Source organism: Tachyglossus aculeatus, chromosome 17 (assembly GCF_015852505.1).
Source record: "Tachyglossus aculeatus isolate mTacAcu1 chromosome 17, mTacAcu1.pri, whole genome shotgun sequence".
In the NCBI taxonomy this organism is placed as follows: Eukaryota; Metazoa; Chordata; class Mammalia; order Monotremata; family Tachyglossidae; genus Tachyglossus; species Tachyglossus aculeatus.
In genome coordinates this window covers 15,357,742-15,379,598 of record NC_052082.1, presented here as the reverse complement: position 1 = coordinate 15,379,598, position 21,857 = coordinate 15,357,742, and the positions used below count along the sequence as shown (strand labels likewise).

The 21,857-nt window shown below is 45.5% G+C and overlaps 1 protein-coding gene across 4 annotated transcripts in view; it reads right to left on the bottom strand.

Annotated features, from left to right (window-relative positions):
* Positions 1–8,234: 8,234 nt before the first annotated feature.
* PPIP5K2 (diphosphoinositol pentakisphosphate kinase 2) overlaps positions 8,235–21,857 on the bottom strand; it is a 71,950-nt gene continuing 58,327 nt past the window's right edge. For all 4 annotated transcript variants that reach the window (XM_038759551.1, XM_038759552.1, XM_038759553.1 and 1 more), the window contains 3 exons: positions 16,637–16,780; positions 15,185–15,298; positions 8,235–9,982 (listed from right to left, as the gene is read on the bottom strand). In XM_038759551.1, coding sequence (XP_038615479.1) covers positions 9,879–9,982; positions 15,185–15,298; positions 16,637–16,780 — 362 coding nt within the window. In that variant the 3' untranslated portion in view covers positions 8,235–9,878. The remainder of the gene's footprint in view (positions 9,983–15,184; positions 15,299–16,636; positions 16,781–21,857) is intronic.

The following is a 21,857-nucleotide window of genomic DNA, read 5'->3' as shown; positions in this document are numbered from 1 at the left end:
CGGTGTTGCCGAGGAGTGCTTTTGGTTTGCCGGACCAGCGAGCCAGTAAGTGGCAGGGATCTGGCTTAAGGATGTTTTACGGTGTCATGATACGCTCGGTGAAGAATATCTCATCCCTTTGGGAGTTTTCCAAGACTCACGATGCATCAGAATCGGCCGTAATATGCCTCCATCCATTAGACAACATTCCCCCGGCCCTGGGGAATCCATTACCGACCAGGGGCCAGCAGTGTGGTCTAGAGTTTGATTTTGCTCTAAAGCTATCGATAAGCTTATGGAGTGGCGAGGCCCCTAAATGATTTCCTTGCAAGCTTTCTGAAGCCAAGTATTTCAGAGTGTTGTTTATCTGACAGGTCGAGAGCACTCCGGCAGAGCAGTGAATAGTCTGGAGAAACCAGCTCAATAGCACTGATCTTACATAAATCAATTGGGGGGAAACAAATGCCTTCTAACAGGAGGAAGGCCTTTTCAGCCGAGAGCTCCGCATACGTGGTTTAGCTCAAGGACAAAACCAGAACCACGGCGAAGTTGCGTCACCTCCCAAAGAGAAAGACGAATTGTGGACAGGTAGGGTCGGTCCGCAGCGCCGGAGGTTTAATCCGCACAATCGTCAGCCCGGGAGCATCAGGGAGACCCGTAAAGCTATCGCTCCGGGTTTTGTTACAGTGCTCTGCACACAGTAAGCGCTCAATAAATACGAATGAATGAATGTTTCGCCCTGAATGCTCCGGGAAGTGGGGTTCCCTACCCCCTCTCAACCGAGGCCGTCCTCAACGGCTTTTCTTGCCAACGAGTGAACCTGTGTCCACTCATTGCCTCTTCCTCTATCCTCTGTAGAGTCCTCCCCTCCCCAAGACATCAGGGGACAGAGGTGGTGTTATTTTGGACCTTAACAACCATCCGGTACAGTACCTAGCACCCTCGAGTGGCTCAACAACTACCACCGATTGGATTTTTCAGATTTTACCCAAATTTCCCCCCGCAACTACCTCCTCCCTTCCAATTCAATCCCTTGTGCTCGTAGCTCGAGAAGCAGTGCGGCTCACTGGAAAGAGCCCGGGCTTCGGAGTCACAGGTCATGGGTTCAAATCCCAGCTCTGCCCACTGTCAGCTGTGCGACTTTGGGCAAGTCACTTCACTTCTCCGTGCCTCAGTTACCTCATCTGGAAAATGGGGATTAAAACTGTGAGCCCCCTGTGGGACCTCGTGATCACGTTGTAACCTCCCCGGTGCTTAGGACAGTGCTTTGCACATAATAATAATGATGACATTTATTAATCAATCAATTGGATTTATTGAGCGCTTACTAAGCACTGTACTAAGCGCTTGGGAAGTACAAGTTGGCAACGGATAGAGACAGTCCCTACCAACAGTGGGCTCACAGTCTAAGCACTTACTGTGTGCAAAGCACTGTCACATAGTAAGTGCTTAACAAATACCATCATTATTATTATTATAGCCTCTCAACTTCTGTATATTCATCTGTTTAAATCACTGCCTCTCCCATGAGTTCCTTATAGGAATCCATCTTTTGTTTTGGTACAGAGCAGATGCTCAGTAAATACCGTTGATACCAATTAAGAGTGGCTTAGGAGCAGTAACTGACCTTTGAGGGATTCAGTGAGCAAGGGCTTGCTCTCCATTCAGCTGTTTCCCCTCGAATACAAACTCTCCTACAACTGGGAGTTTAAGGAATTATTGGAATTTCTGCCAATTGTCTTAGGCCCTTGGAGCAGATATTTTAAAGTTACGTAAAGATATTAAAAGCCCCATGCGGGGCAGGGACGGTGTCTGACTCAATTAACTTGCGTCTATGCCAGAGCTTAGAGCAGTGCCCGACAAAGTGTAATAATAATAATATTATATATGTAATAATAATAATAATAATAATAAAAGTAATAATAACTCGGGTCAAGTATTAGAGGACGACCTACGGGGTTTTCCTCCTTTGCCTCTGTGGATTTATCGAACCAAAGCTCCTGATATAAGCCAGGAACGGCAACCTCAGAGTTACTTTTGGATGACCACCGTGGAACGAAATAATGAACGGATGAGACATTCTGCTACACATTGAAATTTTAAAGTATTATAATGGGTGCCATTTGGGTTGCAAAAGCTAGGAGGTAAACCAAACGAACAAAACAAAAAAATGGCCGCAAACCCACACACCACCCTTAACTGCTCCGCGAAAGACATGAATGGATTTCCAAAGGAAAGCATATAATGATCACCGTCAACCATGGCTCCTCCCTGCCTTGTCCCCCGTTCAAAGCCTGCTGCGTCCACTACAGCGTGAGTTCGATGCTTCGAGAAAAAGCAGCGTGGCTCAGTGGAAGGAGCCCGGGCTTTGGAGTCAGAGGTCATGGGTTCAAATCCCGGCTCCGCCAATTGTCAGCTGTGTGACTTTGGGCAAGTCACTTCTCTGGGCCTCAGTTCCTTCATCTGTAAAATGGGGATGAAGACTGTGAGCCCTCTGTGGGACAACCTGATCACCTTGTAACCTCCCCAGCGCTTAGAACAGTGCTTTGCACATAGTAAGTGCTTAATAAATGCCATCATTATTATTATTATTATAATACCATTTCAGATGGACCTAGAACGTTACTCTGGATTCCTCTCCAATCTCCCTGCTTTCTCCAGAGTTGCTAAACAACTCCCTCCTAGGTGCTTCTGAATGCTGGCATTGCTCCCTCTCCAGCAAAAAAGCTCCTTGGGAGCAGGGAATGTGTCTACTGACTCTTAAATTGTCCTCTCCCAAGCTTAGGACAGTGCCCTGCACAAAGAAGTTTTCAAAACCACTGATTTTTAGAAAAACAGTATTTGTTAGGCAAACAATTGCGATATCTCTTAAGCACTTACTACGCTCCAAACACTGTACTCAGTGTTGGGGTGGATTCGGGCAAATCGAGTTAGTGCAGTCCCTGTCTCACATTGGGCTCAGTCTTAATCTCCATTTTACAGATGAGGCAACAGGCAGAGAAAACTGAAGTGGTTTGCCCAACGTCACACAGCAGACAAGTGACGGAGTCAGCATTAGAACCCAGGGCCTGCTCCATTGACTGACTGATGGATTCCAACTCATGGAACTCGGCATCAGGAGCTGATGGGGGAGGGAAACGGGGAGTTTAAAATGAAGGAAAAAGAATAACCGGTCAAAAGCATCCAGGGTCACACATCAGTATCAGCTAAACATCACATAACCGTCTTCCCCCAAACAACCTCATCATCATCATCATCATCAATCGTATTTATTGAGCGCTTACTGTGTGCAGAGCACTGTACTAAGCGCTTGGGAAGTACAAATTGGCAACATATAGAGACAGTCCCTACCCAACAGTGGGCTCATAGTCTAAAAGAAGCTATGAGTATAAGGGATTGTGCTGAGGAGGTAGTTATGGGGGTAAATTGGGGTAAAATCTGAAAAATCCAATTAATGGTTGCTTCAGTTGAGCTAGGGGGAGACAAAACCAAACATCATAATAATAATAATAATAATAATAATGGCATTTGTTAAGCAATTACTATGTGCAAAGCACTGTTCTAAGCGCTGGGGGGATACAAGGTGATCAGGTTGTCCCACGGGGGGGCTTACAGTCTTAATCCCCATTTTACAGGTGAGGGAACTGAGGCTCAGAGAACTTAAGTGACTTGCCCAAGGTCACACAGCAGACAGGTGGCGGAGCCGGGATTCGAACCCATGACCTCCGACTCCAAAGCCCGGGCTCTTTCCCACTGAGCCACGCTGCTTCTCTGAAGATGTCTTCAGTAAGGCTTTGAAGGGAGGGTAGTCAAACATGCTAACAAAATAAAATAAATAGAATAGATATGTACAAGTAAAATAAATAGAGTAATAAATATGTACAAACATATATACAGGTGCTGTGGGGAAGGGAAGGAGGTGAGATGGGGGGGATGGAGAGGGGGACGAGGGGGAGACCTCCATCTCTTGTTCCCTTCTTCCCTACCCGCCCTAACGCGGACCCCCCCCCCCCCCCAACCCCGGCCTTCCCAAACCAATTCCTTTTCAACCTTCTTTGCTGGAAATAACACCCAAATTCCCTCTATTTGGTAGCTCCACTCCTTTTCAAGGCCAAGATCCCTTCTCTTCTTTCCGTTGCCTTGGCTACCGCTTGCGGCAGCCCGGCCGGTTTCCCCCATTGTCCCCCCTCGGCCGGTGCCCCCTCTGCTCTCCAGCTTACCCTCCTTTCGGCCGACAATAGCACGATACGCGTTTTAAAAATTACGACCGAGATAGAAAAGATATAAAAATCTTAAATTCCGAAGAGCGTCATTTCAGCGCCCATAAATAAGTTAACACATTCGCGGCAACTCCCTCTTTCACTAGAATATGAGAAATGCGTTTTCAATTAACCTTTCCGACAAAAAATGGCCTGCCAAAAATTCCGGGAAGTTACTCCTTATAGCGCCTCATTAAAAATACAATTCTTTCTCGCTCTGCTGAAATACAACTTTCCCATCCATTATATTAATGCAGTTCCGTCTGGTTTTTTGGATAACTAATTTCAATACCTTGGAGGAGATGCGTTGCCTAAAAAAATAGGTCATTATATGTGCCTGGATTTCTTGCTCGATACCTGCTCACTCAGCGGGTTGGGTACTAATCTTCTTAGAAAGGTGGCTAAGGCTGACAACTGGAGGACTGGGAATGCCATGTCCTTTTTCTTAAGCACAATTTGTTATGGATTTACTGCGCGTGAGGCACTGTATGAAGAGCCGCGGCAGACACAAGATAATAATGATGGCATTTGTTAAGCACTTACTATGTGCCAAGCACTGTCCTAAGGGGATACAAGGCGATCAGGTTGTCCCACGTGGGGCTCACAGTCTTCATCCCCATTTTACAGATGAGGTAACTGAGGCACAGAGAAGGGAACCCAAAGTCACACAGCTGACAAGTGGGGGGGTCGGAATTAGAACCCATGACCTCTGACCCCCGGCCCACGTCATCGCCCGGGCCTGGAATGGCCTCCCTCTGCCCATCCGCCAAGCTAGCTCTCTTCCTCCCTTCAAGGCCCTACTGAGAGCTCACCTCCTCCAGGAGGCCTTCCCACACTGAGCCCCTTCCTTCCTCTCCCCCTCGTCCCCCTCTCCATCCCATCTTACCTCCTTCCCTTCCCCACAGCACCTGTATATATGGATATATGTTTGTACATATTTATTACTCTAACTTGTACATATCTATTCTATTTTATTTTGTTAGTATGTTTGGTTTTGTTCTCTGTCTCCCCCTTTTAGACTGTGAGCCCACTGTTGGGTAGGGACTGTCTATGTTGCCAACTTGTACTTCCCAAGCGCTCAGTACAGCGCTCTGCACACAGTAAGCGCTCAATAAATACGATTGATGATGATGATGGTACGTTGCCAACTTGTACTTCCCAAGCGCTCGGTACGGCGCTCTGCACACAGTAAGAGCTCAATAAATACGATTGATGATGATATGTTGCCAACTTGGACTTCCCAAGCGCTCGGCACAGCGCTCTGCACACAGTAAGCGCTCAATAAATGCAATTGATGAAATACTATTATTATTATTACCATTCACCCAAGACCTACGCCTCGAGCCGCCCGCATCGCCGCCGTGCTGGCTCGCAGCGGCGCTCCTGCTGCGAGAGGGGAAAAAGAGGTGCACGTGGACAACTTTTGGGGGGTGGGGGGGTCCATCAGTAGGCTGAGCTGGAGTCCGAAGCCCGAGTGGGTTTAATTTAAGGGGACGCTGGGTTTTCTGTCGTGCGGCCGGCTGAGCCCCGAGCCCCACACGGCCCCTCTATTCCTCACCAGAACCGACTACTTAACCGGTGTGGGAGACAACCTAGGAATGATAACTTCCCCAAGCCCTGCTTTGGCTCCCCAAAACGAGGCTAACCAGAACATTTGATTGCTCTCCCGGGAACAACCCTAACCTGACTGTGAGCCCACTGTTGGGTAGGGACCGTCTCTATATGTTGCCAACTTGTACTTCCCAAGCGCTTAGTACAGCGCTCTGCACACAGTAAGCGCTCAATACGATTGACGATGATGATTTCCTGGGCCTCTCTCAAGCTCATGGCAGTTACAGGACCCCTGTGGTTGTTCTGCCCAGCTTTGCAGAGGAGGAGGAAACGTATCTGCCGAGCTCTTTAGTGCGGTGCTCTGCAAACAGTAATAATAATAATGATGGCCTTTATTAAGCGCTTACTATGTGTGAAGCACCGTTCTAAGCGCTGGGGAGGTTACAAGGTGATCAGGTTGTCCCACGGCGGCCTCACAGTCTTAATCCCCATTTTACAGACGAGGGAACTGAGGCACAGAGAAGCTAAGTGACCTGCCCGAAGTCACACAGCTGACGGTTGAGCCCACTGTTGGGTAGGGACCGTCTCTATGTGTTGCCAACTTGTACTTCCCAAGCGCTTAGTACAGTGCTCTGCACACAGTAAGCGCTCAATAAATACGACAATGAATGAATGAATGAAAGGTGGCGGAGCCGGGATTTGAACCCATAGTAATAATAATGTTGGTATTTGTTAAGCGCTTACTATGTGCCAAGCACCGTTCTAAGCGCTGGGGTAGATACAAGGTAATCAGGTTGTCCCACATGGGGCTCACAGTCTTCATCATCATCATCATCATCATCAATCGTATTCACTGAGCGCTTACTATGTGCAGAGCACTGTACTAAGCGCTTGGGAAGTACAAATTGGCAACATATAGAGACAGTCCCTACCCAACAGTGGGCTCACAGTCTAAAAGGGGGGGACAGAGAACAAAACCAAACATACTAACAAAATAAAATAAATAGAATAGATATGTAATAGATATGTAGTCTTCATCCCCATTTTACAGATGGGGGAACTAAGGCCCAGAGAAGTGAAGTGACTTGCCCAAAGTCACATAGCTGACAAGCGGCGGAGCCGGAATTTGAACCCACGACCTCTGACTCCCAAGCCCGGGCTCTTTCCACTGAGCCACACTGCTTCTCTAGTGAATGTTCAATAAATACCACTGATGATGATGATGCAGACAGTAGAGGATTGATTCCAGGTGGTAGGGCTGGAGCCAGGGAACAAGATAAGCGTCCCACACGACTCACACCTCTGTGTTGCGTTGGAGCCGCCCTGGAAGGCCGACGCGACACTTTGAGGCAGATCATCATCACCATCATCATCATCATCATCAATCGTATTTATTACGGCTGAACCGTGCGTGATCACATCTGGACTTGGACTACATTTAATAGCCACTCGACTTCTTTCAAGACAACTGTTGCCGAACTCCATTTCTTTCAACCTCTTCTGTTGGCAGAAGGTTATTCTGGTGTGAGATTCCTTTTTAGTGTTTAACCGTTAAGGCCCTAATGTAAGGCTTCAATCTTTTTTTTATTTTTATTAGCCACACATCACAGCTTGCTTTCAGCTAGAAATCCTTTTTTATTAAAAAAAAAAACCTATAAAAAATGCAAGAGAATTTTTGAGTTTTACTTCGTGTTGCGGGGGGGGGGGGAAGGCAGACTAATGTATGGAGAAATCAATCATCATGTGACTTTGGGCAAGTCACTTAACTTCTCCGTGCCTCAGTTCCCTCATCTGTAAAATGGGGATTATTATTATAATATATAATATAATATTATATTATAATATATAATATAATTAATAATAATAATAATGGCATTTATTAAGCGCTTGCTATGTGCAAAGCCCTGTTCTAAGCGCTGGGGAGGTTACAAAGTAAGATTAAGATTAAAAGTAAGATTAAGATTGTGAGCCCCACATGGGACAACCTGATCACCTTGGATCCTCCCCAGCGCTTAGAACATGCCTTGCACATAGTAAGTGCTTAACAAATACCAAAATTATTATTATTATTATTTCAGGAAGTGTTCAATTTTTTTGACACCTGTCCTCCATGGCCTCAAGGATTCACCTGAAATAGTCCCTGTGGCACACACCGCTCCTCTCCCCGCTTCCAGGCACCAAGGTTTCCCCCGCTGAGACCCCCATCACCCCCTCCACACAACACATAACCCTATTTTCACACGCGGGAGTGGAAAATTAGGCGGCCAGAGACACAGCCGGCTTCCAAAACAACGGGTTCCTGTATGTCTCAGAGTCACATATTCCCACCGGGAGGTCCCCAAAGCTTCCAATCCCCTCCCACACAGGTGATCAACCTCCAATTCAAGGAACAGGTGCAGATTATGCATTAAAATCGTTTTTATTCAACTCAGCTCCCCCCCCCCCCACCCCCCCACACCTTTTTCAATGTAACAGGGGGGGAATGGAATGATAAGTACATTTAATTCCAACAGCCTTTAAACCCTGCCAACATATGACTATTCAGACAGTTACGAGACAACAGCTTCCAACATCGTAGACTGCATTTCAGAGTGCAAAATGTATCAAGTATGTAGACTGAATCTTTTGTATTTGGTACCTTTAGAACGCCAGCATTTACTATACCTATTTTCTATCTGCTATTCCCTAGGTCACCCACCTTCACTGCAAAAATCACGAAAATCCTGTTCCCAAATGTTGAAGTTCAAAGCCCTCATAACGTTACAAGGAAAGTTGGAGGACTTGCCATATGTGGAATTCTTGGAATACGTGGAATACGATTGATGATGATGGTATTAATATTATGCCCGAGTGCTTGGCTTCTAGTTTCAAGGGGTGGAGCAGCGAAGAGGCGCACCGAGGCGGAGAATTACGGGAAGGAGAATAATTCTTCCTATCACAGACGAAGCCACAAACACACACCACTTTGAGACGATTGCTCTACGAAACTACACTTTAAAAAGGGCCCCTTTTTAAATGCTCGAGACCGACTTTCTCTTAACGCCATCCGTCGAGCGCAGCCGAGCTAAGAACGGCAACGGCGTGACGACGTGCCGAAGCCCGCTCCGTTCTCCCAAAATTCAGAGAGCAGCTGCAGCCCATCCCGCAGTTCCTCCTGCTAACGCTGCCATCTCCACCTTTAGGATTGAGTCCCTTAAGGACGAAAAAGGTCAGCACCACTGAAAGCCAGGTGCCCGCTATTTACAATTTCTACTGCCAGAATCCATCCCTTTAAACGAAACCAAAGGCTTCTTTTTTTTTTTTAATACAGACTTAAATAATAAAGCCATAGTCCTGATAAACAAAAACGCTCCTTATAAGAAAATAAACCATATTTTTTTTTCCACAGAAGAATGACTATACACAAATATTAACAGGTACGCATAACCGTCGCTGTGCAATTTCTGAGATGACGGAAAGTGTTGACCTTGACCCAGACTCGCCAGTCGAGATGATTCAATGCAAAGGATGGAGGAAAGTCCCTTTCTCCGCCGACCCATCCGAGTCTAAATATTGCAGCATATGTGGTCGTTTGAGAAAGAACGAACAACAACAACAACAAGAAAAAATGACTCTAACCTAAATGGTCAATAAGCTCTCTTTGGAAACGTAATTAAATAAAAAGCGTTTTCAGGTTGAAATCTTGGCTGCCGAGTTTCACCTTAAGCCCAGAGGTTTTCATAGCCAATTTAAAAAATCCCCTGAAAATAGAGGTTTCCCTGTGGCAGCTAGCCCAGACCCTCAAATCGGTGGCATTACTTTGATGCCTCTCCCACCGTCCACGGGCGCATGGTAAACATCAGACACTCGAGTGCTTCAGGAAACCTTTGTCGAACATAGTTCAAGACGGTTAATGACAAAAGACCCTTTTTACCTGAATACTTACAAAAACGTGTTCCAGCTCTGAAAACTGTTTCAAATTGTACAGACAAGTGCGCTGCCAGAGACGGAAATGGATGGCTTTGACAGTTTTCGGTTTAGTTTAGCTCTCTTCCCCCCGACCAAGGGACACCTTTTTGGAATACTAGTCCCAGTTTGCTTTGAAGGATTTTACTTCTTCGGTGTAGCCGCTTTGTCCTCCCCTCGGACACGGGGACTCTGCTTGGGAGATGAGGTGCTCGCTGGAGACTTGCCAGAAGTCCCGCTGGTTCCAGCTAAACAAAAATACCAGAGACGTGAGCTTAGGGTTGTGGTTGATATCAAAATTATATGGAGATTAATATCCAACCAAGACATACTGAGACGCAGCGTGGCTCAGTGGAAAGAGCCTGGGCTTTGGAGTCAAAGGTCATGGCTTCAAATCAGCTTGTCGGCTGTGTGCCTTTGGGCAAGCCACTTCACTTCTCTGTGCCTCAGTTACCTCATCTGTACAATGGGGATTAAGACTGTGAGTCCCGTGGGACAACCCGATCACACTGTAACCTCCCCAGCGCTTGAAGCAGTGCTCTGAGCATAGTAAGCGCTTAATAAATGCCATCATCATCATTACTATTATTATCTGTGCCTCAGTTACCTCGTCTGTTAAATAATAATAATTCATCATTATTATTATCTGTGCCTCAGTTACCTCGTCTGTTAATAATAATAATAATGATGGCATTTGTTAAGCGCTTACTATGTGCAAAGCACTGTTCTAAGCACTGGGGAGGATACAAGGTGATTACGTTGCCCCACGTGGGGCTCGCAGTCTTCATCCCCATTTTACAGGTGAGGTAACTGAGGCTCAGAGAAGTTAAGTGACTTGCCCAAGGTCACCCAGCAGACATGTGGCGGAGCCGGGATTCGAACCCCTGACCTCTGACTCCAAATCATCATCATCATCATCAATCGTATTTATTGAGCGCTTACTGTGTGCAGAGCACTGGACTAAGCGCTTGGGAAGTACAAATTGGCAACACATAGAGACAGTCCCTACCCAACAGTGGGCTCACAGTCTAAAAGGGGGAGACAGAGAACAAAACCAAACATACTAACAAAATAAAATAAATAGAATAGATATGTACAAATAAAATAGAGTAAAAAAATATGTACAAACATATATACATATATACAGGTGCTGTGGGGAAGGGAAGGAGGTAAGATGGGGGGATGGAGAGGGGGACGAGGGGGAGAGGAAGGAAGGGGCTCAGTCTGGGAAGGCCTCCTGGAGGAGGTACTTAAATGGGACTTAAGACCGTGTGCTCCATGAGGGACAGGGCCCAATTACCTTGAATTTACTCTGGTACCTGGCTCATAGTAAGCGCTTAACAAAACCACCCCCCCAAAACAAAAATCCATACATTTTTCTGTTCAGTGCTATTTTACAATCAAGTTCTTAGATGGAATATTACAACAGCCAAAGGCTGACAAAAAAAAAAAAAACCCATTCGCTCCTTGGGGAAAGAGTCATCAGGTTCGATCTATTAACCACCCTGCCAGCTGGAGATCAAGAAGGGAGATTTCTACCCAAGTTTCATCAGATCGTCCTCAAAGAGCAGCATCACCATTTGGACTCCTTTGAGGGGGGGATGGCTGGTCTTGCAACTGGCAAGACATTTTGAGGGTCCTTCCTCTCCACGGAGGGAATGGGGGGGACCTCCCGGGGTCAGGCCAGAGCCTGACCGGCCTTTGGGGACGGGGAGATGGTGGCATCTCTCCACCCTGAGAGAAGGTTTTACTGAGAGTTTTATTAAGTGTTTTATTAAGAGAAGCAACGTGGCTCAGTGGAAAGAGCCCGGGCTTTGGAGTCAGTGGTCGTGGCTTCAAATCCCAGCTCTGCCCATTGGCAGCTGTGTGACCTTGGGCAAGTCACTTAACTTCTCTGGGCCTCAGCTCCCTCATCTGTAAAATGGGGGTTGACTGTGAGCCCCCCTGTGGGACAACCTGATCACCTTGTAACCCCCCAGCGCTTAGAACAGTGCTTTGCACATAGTAAGCGCTTAATAAAGGCCATCATTATTATTATTACTATTGATCATTCGCCTCTATTGCTTATTCTCACTCTGCTAGAAATTCTCCCTTTCCAGCCTTTTATTCGCTAGGAGTTAAACAGCATTTTGGCCATCTTTTCGGTACTGTTTGTCTGCAAGATTTGGACCTGATACGCACTACACATTTCCCTCCCAATCCTTGCCTACGGGCCTATTCAAGCCCCCTCCCGCCCAAATGAGGAGCGTCAATTCCAAGAGGGGACATGAGTGGGAATGGGGAGATGATGGCATCTCTCCACCCTGAGAGAAGTGTTTTACTGAGAGTTTTATTAAGTGTTTTATTAAGAGAAGCAGCGTGGCTCAGTGGAAAGAGCCCGGGCTTTGGAGTCAGTGGTCGTGGGTTCAAATCCCAGCTCTGCCGATTGGCAGCTGTGTGACCTTGGGCAAGTCACTTAACTTCTCTGGGCCTCAGCTCCCTCATCTGTAAAATCGGGGTTGACTGTGAGCCCCCCCGTGGGACAACCTGATCACCTTGTAACCCCCCGGCGCTTAGAACAGTGCTTTGCACATAGTAAGTGCTTAATAAATGCCATTATTATTATTGATCGTTTGCCTTTATTGCTTATTCTCACTCTGCTGGAAATTCTCCCTTTCCAGCCTTTTATTCGGTAGGAGCTAAACAGCATTTTGGCCATCTTTTCGGTACTGTTTGTCTGCAAGATTTGGACCTGATACGCACTACCCATTTCCCTCCCAATCCTTGCCTACGGGCCTATTCGAGCCCCCTCCCGCCCTCCCGCCCAATTGAGGAGCGTCAATTCCAAGAAGGGACATGAGCGGCAGTGAAGGCAGTGCTCCCTGACCATTCTGGATGCAAGAAATGGGCCAAGAAGCAACGAAGCTAAGTGGATAGGGCACGGGCCTGGGTTCTAATCCTGCCTCTGCCACATGACTGCTGTGCGACCTGGGCAAGTTACTTAACTTCTCTGCGCCTCAGTTCCCTCATCTGTCAAGTGGGGATTAAGCGTGTGAGCCCCAGGGGGGACAGTGGCTGTGTTCAAACTGATTAACCTCAGCACTTAGAACAGTGCCCAGCACACAATAAGCGCTTAACAAGTACCATAATAATAATAATAATAATAATTCTCCCTGATCTGTCAAGTGGAGATTAAGCGTGTGAGCCCCAGGGGGCACAGGGACTGTGTTCAAACTGATTAACCTCAGTGCTTAGAACAGTGCCTAGCACACAATAAGCGCTTAACAAGTACCATAATAATAATTCTCCCTCATCTGTCAAGTGGGGATTAAGCATGTGAGCCCCAGGGGGGACAAGGGCTGTGTTCAAACTGATTAACCGCAGCGCTTAGAACAGTGCCTAGCACACAATAAGCGCTTAACAAGTACCATAATAATAATTCTCCCTCATCTGTCAAGTGGGGATTAAGCATGTGAGCCCCAGGGGGGACAAGGGCTGTGTTCAAACTGATTAACCGCAGCGCTTAGAACAGTGCCTAGCACACAATAAGCGCTTAACAAGTACCATAATAATAATTCTCCCTCATCTGTCAAGTGGAGATTAAGCGTGTGAGCCCCAGGGGGGACAGGGACTGTGTTCAAACTGATTAACCTCAGCGCTTAGAACAGTGCCTAGCACACAATAAGCGCTTAACAAGTACCATAATAATAATAATAATAATTCTCCCTCATCTGTCAAGTGGGGATTAAGCGTGTGAGCCCCAGGGGGGACAGGGACTGTGTTCAAACTGATTAACCTCAGCGCTTAGAACAGTGCCTAGCACACAATAAGCGCTTAACAAGTACCATAATAATAATAATAATAATAATAATTCTCCCTCATCTGTCAAGTGGGGATTAAGCGTGTGAGCCCCGGGGGGGACAGGGACTGTGTTCAAACTGATTAACCTCAGCGCTTAGAACAGTGCCTAGCACACAATAAGCGCTTAACAAGTACCATAATAATAATAATAATAATTCTCCCTCATCTGTCAAGTGGGGATTAAGCGTGTGAGCCCCAGGGGGGACAGGGACTGTGTTCAAACTGATTAACCTCAGCGCTTAGAACAGTGCCTAGCACACAATAAGCGCTTAACAAGTACCATAATAATAATAATAATAATTCTCCCTCATCTGTCAAGTGGGGATTAAGCGTGTGAGCCCCAGGGGGGACAGGGACTGTGTTCAAACTGATTAACCTCAGCGCTTAGAACAGTGCCTAGCACACAATAAGCGCTTAACAAGTACCATAATAATAATAATAATAATTCTCAGTCCCAACCTCAACAGAATACAGCACCGTTCACCCCATCCTCAAGCCAGGAGGGGCTCCCAGCCTGCACCGTGGGCGTGTCTACTTTTCCATTTTCCTGACTCCGGGACTCGCCGTCTGCGGGTGCCTTTACGTGTTGCCCGTCAGAAGGGAGAGAGACTGAGAGTGACCGTCCGAGAGAAAGAGCGCATGCCAGAGATATCTTAGGAGGAAAGAAACCCAAAACAAAACAAAAAAACTGGGTCACGCTGGGCCCCAGGGATAAGGGCGGGGGGGGGTTAGAGAGGAGTCCTGAGCTTGGCTGAGCCAAGATTAGTCCAGTGATGAGGGAGGAGGGTGAAGTGGGCAGCCTCTGATGGAGGCAGGGTCCCTGAAACCCAGTCTGGGTTGGGCCGTGTATGTTGGTGGGGGTGAGGGGGCAGTTTCTAAAGCCACGACGAGGACGACGAGACGGACCCTTCCCACTGTGACCCCAGGTGGGGCGCAGCCCTGGAGCCGCCTGATAGAGAAGCCGCGTGGCTTAGTGGAAAGAGCCCAGGCTAGTTCGGCTTTGTCGTCCGTCTCCCCCTTCTAGACCGTGAGCCCGTTGTCGGGTAGGGACCGTTACTTGTCTGCCAGCCAATTCACTTCTCCAGGCCTTAGTTCCCTCATCTGTAAAATGGAGATGAAGACTGAGCCCCGCGTGGGACAACCTGATTACCTTGAATCTACCATGTTGCTTAGAACAGTGCTTGGCACATAGTAAGCGCTTAAATACCATTATTAATTATTATTATCATCATCCTGGCCCAGTTCTTGCACTGAGCCCGGAGCTAGCCATCTTCCCCTGCAGGCAGCCTGGCTGTCCAGCCCGAACTGGAGCCCCACTTCTGGGGAAGAAGCGGGGAAGGAGGGGCAGGTGGCACCCAAGGTATGGAGATGCGAGGGATGGGGACCACTCCTCCCTACAAGCAATATTTCACACATAACAGAAGAGCCTGTAAGCCATTAGTTTCAGCATCGTCATCTACTGGGAGAAGAGAAACCTCGCTGGGCACGTCACTAGACGAAGCTCTGCATCTGAGAACACAGACTAAGCATTTTACCTGAAAAAGGGCAAGTTAGTCCACACTGTCAGCCAGCCTCAAAAAAAAGAGAAATCTCACACAAAGCTGACTTACCGGCTGCTTTCCCGTGCTGCGCGGGGGCAAGAGGTGTAGGGAGGATCTTTGCAGGAGTGTAAGTATTTAAAGACATTTTTCTTCTAGAATGTGGACTAGAACCCGCAGAACAGGCTACAAGACAAAAAAATACATAAACAAAAAACAGCTGCCTCGTTTCTGCTGCTTCAGTGAATTTACTACTGATCCTAAATGTACAGAGAGTAATTCAAATTAGGCCTCACTGTCTAATTTGGATTCTTCTGCAATCAGTATCTGTATAAAACAGAGCAAATACAAGAGAGATTACTCAGTCTGATGACCCCCTGCATTCTACTTAAATATACCCAGGCCACCAGAAGCAACATGGCCTAGTGGATAGACCTGGGTGTCCGAACGACCTGAGTTCGAATTCCAGCTCTGTCACTTGCCCCCTATGTGACCCTGGGTAAGTCACTTCACCTCTCTGTGCCTCAGTTCCCTCATCTGTAAAATGGGGATTGACTGAGAGTCCCACGTGGCACAGGGACTGTGTCCAACCTGATTAGTTTGTATTTACTCCAGCACTTGGTACAGTGCCTGGCACATAGTAAGGACTTAAACACCCTAAGAAAAAATAAGACATTCTTTACATCTAACAAGCAAAATCCTTTCCACTCCCCACACCCCTCAAAAACGCTCAGCTGTGTAAACTGCAGCAGATTGACTTCCTAGCCATAATCAGGGCCCTCCCTTTTCACATTTCCCCTCGCTCCAAGGCCAGATTTCCATTCCTTGTGGATCAGTTTCCCCACCTGCAGACCGCTCCTGCCTTCTCCTCTCACTGACTCCTGAAGCCCAGGTTTATGCTAATAAAATGTTTTAATTTCATTCTAACATTGCCCTGAATTAAAAGCAAAACCATTTAAAGAGTTTTAAATAATTCGAGTATTACTATATTATCATGCCTGAGAGACTACTGAGTGAGCAATGTTATTAATTCAAAGGCAGGCCTGTGTGCAGAGCTGTATTACATCCCCTCCCTTCCTGCCCAATATAGCTTCTTGAGTCAAACGACCCTCAAAGACAAATTTCAAGAGGAAAAAACCCCGTAAAATCAATATCTATTTGAACTAAAACAAACTACTTTCAGCAAAACTTAGGCAGATGCTGGGGAACTTGGATAAATATACTGGATGCTGAAAATGTTTAGCTTCAAGTCAGTTTTCAAGAAGCCGAATGATCCCTTTAAGACTCTTAATTGATTAAATATTTCATATCTATTTTAACTAAAACAAACTACTTTCAGCAAAACTTAGGCAGATGCTGGGGAACTTGGATAAATATACCGGATGCTGAAAATGTTTAGCTTCAAGTCAGTTTTCAAGAAGCCGAATGATCCCTTTAAGACTCTTAACTGATTAAATATTTCACATGCTATTTTCGGGGCCCAGATTAGTTCATGCAGATAACAAAAAAATAACTTTTTCCTACAAAGAGCAGACGGTATCTCTGGCCGACTGTCGGTTGATGGCATGGCAACTGAAGCGAGAAATTCGTCCACCTGCTTTAAAGATAGGGCATTGTGTAGAGTTTCTAGAGGGCAGATAGAAGGCACCATGGAATACAGTTCAAACCCTGGAACAGAATAAAAAAACATCGTTGGAAGCAAGAAAAGGTGTCGCTGCAAATGGAAAAAGACCACTGCATAGCAATGAATGAAAAAGTTGATCTCTCTTTTTTTTTAAGCAACATGTAAACATTTCAGGCACCTTTTAAACCATGAAATCGGACACTGCGCACAACGGTACTGGCACCGGATCCCACCACACACAGACTGTCCCATTAAACCATCCTCAGGGCCTCCACCTTGATTAGGATTCTAGGTTTTGCTTAGCCCCCGTGGGAAAGGGCCCGTGTCCGATCAGCTTATATCGTAACCATCCCAGTGCTTAGTACAGTGCTTGGCACATAGTAAACACTTAAATCCACAGCTATCATTCAGACACAGAAGAACTGTAGTATATAAAAATCAAAGAAGACGTCACAAAGCAGACAATTTTCCGTTGAGAGTTCTACAGTCGGGGCTTTTTTCCCCTGGAGAAAAAGGGTTCAAGGACTGTCGTTCACCGCAAGACAGCGTGGGGGGGATTTTCCAGTGGACATACGCTTTCAAACAGGAATAACATCAAGATACAAGTACATTGAACATCAGGAATGATTCCAAAGTGCAGGAAAGCCAACCTTTTTCCTGTAGCTCCCCCAACCCCCACTACTCTGCCTTCTTTCCTCCTCTGTTGGGCCCCCCCGGGCTCTTTCCCCTACCAGCCCACTAACCTCTCCGCCAAATCTTTCTGTCCCCGGAATGGGCCTGTTAGGTTGTTACTGTGTACTCTCCCAAGTGCTTAGCACAGTGCTCTGCACACAGTAAGTGCTCAATCCATACGCTTGACTGACCGACTCCTCACTCTTGGTCCTCTACAGCCTCCTCACCATTAACCTTTCCTCCCTTTCACTTTCCCTTGGATCTCTTCTCTTTTCGCTTAGATTCTGTTCCCTGGCTCCAGGACCATCTGCTTTAGCCTCCAGATCAACTCCCATGTCTTTTGGGGCCCTCCATTTTTGCCTCTTTGTCTCCTGTTGTCCTTCTCACACCATCCCCCCCACCCCAACCTTTCTATCCTGAAAATGTGCTTCTCAAACCTCCACCACTGGTCATATTACAGCTAGACTACTGTTAGAAGTCTTCTTGCCCTCAGCCTTTCACCCCTCCGGTCTCTAGCAGATAATGCCATGTGGACTGTCTTCTTCAAGCTTTGCTGGGCGCACATCTCCCCAGCCCTCAGTGTCCTCCCCTGGTTTCCCATTCCCTTTGCATCAAATTTAAAATTCCCCCATCAGGTTTCAGGGTCTCCATCAACTTTTCCCATTGTACTTATCTGCTCTCTTTAACCACTGCTCACCAACTTGTGCTGTTCACCCCTCCCACGCAACATAACTGTATCTCCCTCTTGTCTTTCACCACCAATGCACTGATCATCCGGTTACCCTTGCCTAGACCTCCCTCCTCAAATCCAACAGATCCCAACTTTTCCCATCTTTAAAGCTAACATAAAATCCCGCCTCCTCCAGCAAGCCTCCCCTCCCTTTTTGTGTGCCCAATAAGGTCAGGCAGCGAATCCTGCATTGTTTTTTTCAGCCAAACAGGCGCTCCCAGGTGAACTTCAATGTCAGTAGTGCTACGGTCTTCTTCAAAATGTGCTTCCTCCTCCTCCTCCACCCTAGTCTCCTTCCCAGGACTACCACCGCTCCTACCTAATCCCTACCTTCTTAAATCACCCCACCTGCAACCAGACATGGACTTCCAATTATATTTGGTGGCAACGAGAGAAACGATATGGGCCACCAGGCACCCTGGCGGGGAAGAAGTCCTGGACGAAGGCCTGCCGAGAAATGGACGTGGGAGGGCAACAAAGTAAATGCCTCGACATCCTATGGCATTCAAAGGAAGTGAGGTTAAACCATTACCTGGTTTTTACCCCCGTAAATAAGTCCTGCCTGGTACATCAACTCTATCACACCAGTGGAACACAGGTAGACATGCCAACCTGTTCCAGATACATGAAGCCTAAAAATTACTAATTAAAAAATTAAAATATAAGAACAATAAGTCAGTATTCCAAAATGTATATTTTTCCTGGCCAAAGCCAAAAATAATGCTTTGAATGTTAAGACTTAACATCAAATGGGAATAACATGACTATATTTTAACTCAAGAATCTAAGACTAACTTTATCAAATTAAATTAATCACTCCTATTCATGTGAATTGCAGCCTGGGTGCAGTTGAACCAAGTTAAAAGTTAAGATACATTCACACGAAAAAGACATTTTATGAGACCACTACACACACTTGTTCAATACCACCAAAACAAAACGATTAAAAAAAAAACAAAAACACAGGATGTGTCCTTAAAAAAATCCTTTTACAACTTTTAAAATTGCTTCCACACCCTCCAAAAAATGATAGTTTCCCCAAATTTCTGAAGTTTACTTTCTCTTCAGAGTTAATAATTCTGGATACTTGAGTTCTCTCTCAAGTTGACTGTTTTTACAACTAAAAAGTCCCTGAGAAAGCCCTCTCCCACCAAACACTTCCGGCTAACAGCTTTTGCATGAGCATTTTACTTAGAATATTTCTGCATTAACACGGTCCATTCTCATCATGCAAGTACTTCCAGTGGTTTTAAGGGGCTGTAATGTTTTCTCCAGGTTCATATGAAACAGAACAGGAATGTTTCAGGCAGCAATTTGACTTTCATGTGCAAAACAGGCCACACGCGGCCTTACATAATAAACCCTTCTATATTCTTAGTTGCACCTTCACCGCAGGCATGAAAATAGGTTGGCTTGGCACAAATTTCCAAATCTAAAAAATTCAACTTTTCATGCAAGACTTTTTTTTTTTTTGCCTCCCCATAAACTGCATATAAATTGGAATCCCCAAATGGCAATAAGAGTTGAAATTCTACCAGGTTCCCACCGCCCGCACCAGCCATATTGAGAGGCCTAGGGAAATTTTATATTGAAATAGGGAAATAACTGGGAACTCAAATAGGCCTGGGCACAAGAAACAGACAGTTTTTCTTCAACCTTATTAAGAAATGTCATTCTATCAAGAGGAAATGAGTCTTTAAAGTTTAACACAATTTGAACCAGGTCTTTAAAGGGTGCAACTCAAAGAACCTCACAAATTTAACATTCTACAAAGTTTCTTAGCCTTTTTCTGCCCAGAAATGACTTAAGTGGATTTACCCATCTATCCTAATTCTGCCACAGTTGACTTACGTCAACTGATCACGTGTATTAAATTGTTCACCTCGCCCTGTCAACAGAATTCGTGACATGTTCTAGCTGAGAGATTGAGTTTATTTTGAAATGTCATAAAGAGTCCACAGTTTTCGTATACCTGGTCAGTGTTTGCTCATTGCTTCCATGAGTATCAACATTCTGCTTGCCCTAAATCAGCGCTCACCTCAAAGCCAGAATTTGGATATTATTTTGGATGAATTTAGGCTACCCTAAATTCCACAGGTTGCCTGTATGCCATAGCTAGTGATGTCAAACATTTGTTTATCTTTTTGCAAATGTCTGAACGTCTACCAGAGAAACTTACCGTTCGGGTATATAGGAATGGTCAAAATAAGCCAGTAAAACTTGTCTGAAATCTAAATCCAGTGAAACAAAGAAAACCTCACAAACAGCCCCTACACTACCTTAAAGTTTCATTTCCTAAAGACCCTAGCTGTTTTTTTTCCCCCCTGAAACCATTAAAAAGCCCTCCTGCTGTCGGGTTTAGAAGCATGAAAACCCTACCCCCAGAGTCTAGATATTCCTCAGAGGAAAAAAGGAGGAGCATCTGTATTGACCCTCACACTTTAGGGTCAAAACACTGACAGAAGATATGAGCTGCGCCGTGTTCCTAGATCTAAAGAGATGGGTAAGTTTATGAAATGGGTTATGGTTGAAATAATAGGGAAATAATAAATGCAAAAGAGAAAAAGAGAAGCCAGAGAACAGTTAAAGACAACACAAATACGTTAAAAAAAATTTAAGAACAGATGGAAACTTTGAATATGTTTGTAGCATTCAAGGGTATGCAAATAGCATGCACAGAATTATGAAAAATGGCTTGGAAATGAATTTATGTTAAAACTCACGTTAAAAAAAAATCTATATGTAGACGTTATTAGATCAAATCAGTTTACTCATTTTTAGCAGCCAAATCTGAGAGTAGAATGGAAGCTGGTTCCCATACCCAAATTCCCCAGTGGTGGCAAAGATTTCAGCAATATTTTAGGAGTTTGAATGGCTTTAATTCAGCCAAGAGAATTCTAACCCTTGCTTGTTAAGGCACCATTTGTTCAAAACCTATTTGGTACTTTTTCATTTGATGAATAAGAACTCTCCATCTCCGCCATCATGTCTCCAAGAAATGGAACAGGAGGGGATTTGACAGGCACCTCCCTCAACCCAACTCCCACCCCTGGCCCCCACCTCCACACAGATCCTTTAAAAAAAAAAAATAAAATAAATAAAAAAAGGAATCCGAGTGAGGAAATCCTGACTTCCAGTGGAACAGGAGAGCAACATCCCTCTTTCAGAGGAAAAATAACCAGACCTCGCTATTTTGTTTATAATTATGAGAATAAAAGATTATTTAATGTCAAATCAGTAAATACTGTCTGTGGCCCCGCAAAGCTCTCAAGTGTCCACACTGAGAAGAACGTATATCGGTTAATAATTTCACACTCTCGATTTAACTGTCTCAGCAGAACAGGGTCATGACCAGAAAATGTAATCGAAGGAAAATGTCAACACAACTGAGGATTTAGAAGCTATTAATGTTCAATTTTCATTTAAGTATGTTGACGGTTGCATCATTTTTATGCTGAAAAAAGTCAAAGGCTTTTTAGCATCAACTGATTACCATACTCAGGCTCAAGGGCTTCCATTAAAGAAAAATGGATGTGTAGTTTAAGTTATCTTCATGTAAATTAGCGGAGTTGCCCGGTTTGAAGGATGAAAGGTAGAAAGGGGAATTAGGCAGGATCGATATTTTGGATGAAGAGTGACAAGCTGAAACTGTGCTGTGATCCAAGTCTGGAAGGATGAGTGATCCTGTACACCCCACAACTTGAAATGAAAGAAAAATA